We start from the raw sequence: 5,403 nt of genomic DNA on the forward strand, positions 1-5,403 counted from the left end.
GTCCACTTGAATGGAGAGCGTTTCAGTCCATGCGCCCAGATAGAGACTCTCACATTGGGAGCGTCTCTGTGCACTCCAGGAGTGACCAGGCGTACGGATCGCCCAGTCACGCCAGGAGTGCGCGCCTGCGATTGAGCCGCCTCAGATGAGCGCGGCTCCATCTGTGCCCGACATTGCCCAGGTTTAAATGTTAAAGTTATTAACGTATCAAGGAGTTAGATGGAACTATCAATATTTTAAAAATAATTAGCAGCTCTTCCAACACACCAATGAGGTGGCTGCCCAGTGTCGTTTTTTTTTTCCTTGGGGTGTCGCCAGTAGCCCTAATCCCCAGCTCTCATTTTTTTTTTTTTTTTTTATAATCACCTTTACCACCAACGGTGTTCCTGCCGGCCGGCCCAAGTGGTGTTTCTGCCGGCCCAAGTGGTGTTTCTACAGCCATCTACGTGCTAATTCTAGATATGTGTAAGAATTTGCACTGGCACGAGCTGTAGCACTGATCTCATGTGCAGACTGTAAATTCTTTGCCATAGGGACTACGCGGGGCAAATTAATCAGCGGTGCCATAGTGCGTCTCATAATAAACTGCATGTCTTTCTGCAGCACTTTGTCCCCCCTGCCCCTCTCAGCAGTACCATGGGGGACACTGTTTCTCTCCACCCGTGTCTGGATGAATTTGGCCTTGCTCCCATAGGTCATTGTGCTGCGTGACTCTTCAAAGGCACTATCTGCAGGGCTGACGTGTGCAATCATGACCATTCTGCTTTTCCCGCTCAGTGCGCCCTTTAGCAGCCAGGTCAGTTTACTGTCCCGATAGTTTATATGGCTGCCTGGTTTCTCGCGCAGTGCCATGATGCACTTTCTGAGGGCGAGGAGGGAGCGGTTGATGTAACCTCCTTCTTTCATGGTCTTGCCACTGTTGGTAGTCTGGCTTGCTCGCTCTGATCCTGCCAGGTCCACCATGTACAGGCGGCCTGTGCTAACCCCATCACTGCCTGTTTGTTTTACGGTGATTTGTAATATGGCATGGGAGCGTGATGAGGTCTTATTAGCTGCTGTTGTTATTTCAGAGCGCCTTTTGTTTCCCATCTTCAGCAGATTCATGGCCTCCTCAGGAGTGCTAGGGGAGAACGCAGTAATCCCTAGTATTTTGGTGTTACCATAAGGATCCTCTCTGAGGGCCAAAGATCTAGAAGAAGGTTTTAATAGGTCCCGGATTGTTTCATTGTAGATCTCAGCATATGACAATGATAAAGAGAAATTATCTCTCCTTCCGGTCTCCTCAATAGTCTTATACAGGTCCTTCAGGGTGCGATAAATCACTCCGGGCTCGCGAGGCTTACCCATCATAGTATAGGTCTTCCCTGTGCCTGTTGGGCCGTAGGCGAATATGGCAGCATTGTACCCAGCTAGGATGTCATCCACTATGTTCTTCATCGTGGAATCATATACATTTTCCTGAGTAGCTGCCTGATCGAACACGTGGTTAAAGGTGAATGTTGTTTCTCTTGTCCTGCTCGAGCGCAGTACGTCATAAGGATCCTCGCCAGGGTCCTTCAGTAGCAGCGTCTGCGGACCAAGTTGGTGCATGATGCACTGGGCTCGATTCTTAGTCTCCATCAAATTAAATGGACGGATGCGCAGAGCCACAGTCACCTGATGGTCTATAGCGTTCTTCTGTTCAGTATTCATCTTCTCTCGATTCTAATATCAGAAAAGCGTAAGAAAATTATCTGTGTGTTGGCACTAGTCCAGCAATATCAGATATGAGCCAGGAAGCAGCCAGCTGCCTGTTCTATACCCATCAGCTGCATTATGACATCACTATGACATCACAATCAGCTGTACTATGACATCACTATGACATAGACACACACCACCACTACCACATATACACACACATAGTACGCACACCCACCACCACCACATTACACACACACACATAGTACACATTACACACACATACTGTACACACAGCATATATACAGTACATACACCACCACCACCACATATACACACACATAGTACGCACACCCACCACCACCACCACATTACACACACACATAGTACACACTACACACACATACTGTACACATAGCATATATACAGTACACACACCACCACCACCACCACATATACACACACATACATACACTACCACCACATATACACACTACATGCACATACAGTACACATAGTACATATACCATACCTCCCAACTGTCCCAATATTTTCGTGGGACAGACCCATTTTTCTGGGACTGTCCCACTGTCCCACTCGCGGGCCATAGTGTCCCATGGTGGTGGGGGGAGCAGTTGGAAGATTCCTGTCACTGTGCATCAGTGAACAGCAACAGTGAATAGGCACTGTGCGCATGTGCATAGCATCTATTCACAAGACAGCGCTGGGCATGCCCCTTCAGTGACGAAAACGGGGGCGTGAATAGTGATTGTGGCACTCCTGTGAAGCCACACCTCTTCCTCTATATGCCACGCTCCCTTATGGGAGTTAAAGTCACGTTTCCCCTCATAAAGATGTTGGGAGGTATGCATATACAGTACACACACCACACATACAGTACAGTATACACACACACTAATCCATGATACTCATGAAGAAGCCATTATAGAACAGCTTACAGTACCAGGCTTTACGCAGCAGCAACTCTTTTGTGAAGTCTGGGGGTGGAGCTTGTGACTGAGAGTGACAGGCTCAGGACCCCGGTGAAGGAGAGACATGAGGGGAGGGGCGGCCACCACACTCCCTGCATGGCTCTCTGTGACTGATCCCAGGTGAGAGAGCTGGAGCCAGAGGATGCGGGGCATGGGAGAAAGGACGGCCGCTGGCAGTCTGTGACAGGAAAGTTTTTTCTCCTGTCAACGCTGTCAGTTTACTGTGAGCCTATTTTCAATGGGGGGGCCTGGAGCTGCAGCTCCATCCGCCCCATTGTTAATCCGGCCCTGGCTGCAGTGTGCCAGGGATGTGCTTAAATACTATTTTTTTCTGTACTTTTTTTAAGTATGCTGGGCCACGCCTCCTGTGGTTAGACCACACCCCCTAAAAAGTACCTGGGCCCATCCAGACTCTTTACTGCCCTGTACATTAGCGACATAATGCTGCAATTCCTGATTTCCTGACGGGGGGCCTACTTAGCCCACAGGGTGTCACTCACTTTTAGCTGCAAAGCCTTGTGACTCTAAGCAGTTTGAACCAAGGTGCCCTTTACCCTAGTGTGCTTTGTTCAAAGCTCTGTTACACCACACAGTTTGAACAGTGCTGCAAGTATATATATATATATAAAACACATATATATAGATCTATTGTTTGTACTGTTCTATGCACTTTACCTTACTGCACTTTGTTTAAAGCCCTGTGACTCCATGCAGTTTGCACCAAGCTGTGGGTTCAAAAAATAACTAAAAAATAATATACAGTACTTTGCAAAAGTTTTAGGCAGGTGTGGAAAAAGTATACTTTCAAAAATAGAAGTGTTAATAGTTTATTTTTTATAAATTAACAAAGTGCAAAGTGAATGAACAGAGGAGAAATCTAAATCTAAATTAAATCAATATTTAGTGTGACCACCTTTTGCCTTCAAAACAGAATCAATTCTAGGTACACTTGCACACAGTTTTTGAAGGAACTCGTAAGGGAGGTTGTTCCAAACATCTTGGAAAACTAATCACAAATCCTTCTGTCTCTTCATGTAAACCCAGACAAACTCCATGATATTGAGATCAGGGCTCTCTGTGGGCCATATCATCACTTCCAGGACTCCATGGCCCTCATTCCGAGTTGATCGCAGAGATTCATCGCATCGCAAATGTTCGAAAACTAAGTGTCTGCGCATGCGCAAAAGCGTGAATACGCATGCGCGAGTACATCCGTACGACATTGGTGTAAAAATACAAAAAAAAAAACCACACGTAACTGGCAAACGAAAACGAGGAGTGGCGGAGGCGTGGCGGAGGCGAGACTTCGCAATGCTCCGATATGGGCGTGAAAGTGGGCGTACAGTGTGGGAGTATGCAACTCGCAATGGGCGTGTTTTTCGCAATTAAACAGTGTCGCTGTTAAATCTAACATAGGAAACCGTAGCAACCTTCACGCAGCAGCCGAGTAGGTCTGCAGTTACTCTACATTTGCGAAGTACTGTTACAAGTGTGTATGCAGTAATTAGCTGTTAATTGGAGAGCACATTCATCTGATGGCCAATTACTTGTTAATTACTGCGCAGATGAAAGTTAGCAAACAGCAATTGTCTGAACCCACATTACATGTTTATTCTACTCACATATAAATCTCACACACTGCCAAATAAGGTTGTTATTTGTGTTCAAGTTGGTGTGTAAACATTTGTTAAAATTGTTTTAATGTGTGTAAGACTAACAAATACAAACAAGTGAAATTATTAAAAATTTAAATTGAAAGCTGCAACATTTTTGCAAAATAAACCGACACCCACATAATGCAGCATACACTTTAATTTTGTCAGAAATGTAACATTAATATTTGTTTATAATATCTGACAATGTTTTAAATGATGTCCTGTTGACCATAGATAAATCTAAAAAGTGTTGTGTCAGTTTACTTAATATGGACATTAAAGTGTGGTGCAAAGCATACCTGTATTTTTTGGATGATGCAATTTTTTTGTATAAATTGTAGATTGGTCCACAAGTGTCTATATGCTGACCTAATCTTTCTGGAACTAAGATTTACCTAATGCATTACCTTGAATAAACTGCACAATTTTTATTATTATATTTTTTATTACTGTAGGAATATTTCACAACATGAAAACAACATGGCTACACGTGAGTCTCACAGGCAGAGATGGACCAAGCAGCAAGCATATGGCACTGACACAAATGATATAGCAGAACTCAGTACTCTGCAAAATTCAGCTTCTGACAAAATTATAATTTGTAAGCAAAAATAAAACATATTACACACCCTGCCACACACAAATTTGGACCCAACTGAGAAAGAATTAGGATCCACCACACAAACACAACAATACATAGCACACTAGTAAGAGGAAGATGGCTCTGGTGTTTATACAAAAAAACTCACAGGCTACAATACCTCCAAACATAAATAATACATTTCACTAAGAGGGAGTTATCCATTCTGGCCACACAAGCCAACTCCAAAATAACATAGAGGCAACATGAAAAACATGGGTGCTGCCCATCTGGAGAGACATCACTTTCTTTTTTTTCTCCCCGCCTGAGGCTGTTCTTCTTGGCTTGGTCTGCGGAGCGACCTTCGTTGGGCCTGCCCAGTGGGCTGTTCTTCCTGGGCAGGGGCAGGGGAGGGAGCCGATGTGGGTGGCTCTCTGCCACTGTGGGCAAGGGAGACAGCGATGGCCTGGAGCCCTTGCAAGATGTTATTTGCAAG

At 44.9% G+C, this 5,403-nt stretch overlaps 1 protein-coding gene across 1 annotated transcript; it reads right to left on the reverse strand.

Annotated features, from left to right (window-relative positions):
• Nucleotides 1–316: 316 nt before the first annotated feature.
• Nucleotides 317–1,797, reverse strand: LOC134929431 (kinesin-like protein KIF19). The gene has a single exon (XM_063925061.1). It carries the CDS (start codon nt 1,690–1,692, stop codon nt 433–435), a length of 1,260 nt encoding a protein of 419 aa, XP_063781131.1. The 5' UTR covers nt 1,693–1,797; the 3' UTR covers nt 317–432.
• Between the last annotated feature and the right edge of the window lie 3,606 nt (nt 1,798–5,403).

Source organism: Pseudophryne corroboree, chromosome 5 (genome assembly GCF_028390025.1).
Source record: "Pseudophryne corroboree isolate aPseCor3 chromosome 5, aPseCor3.hap2, whole genome shotgun sequence".
Lineage (NCBI taxonomy): Eukaryota > Metazoa > Chordata > Amphibia > Anura > Myobatrachidae > Pseudophryne > Pseudophryne corroboree.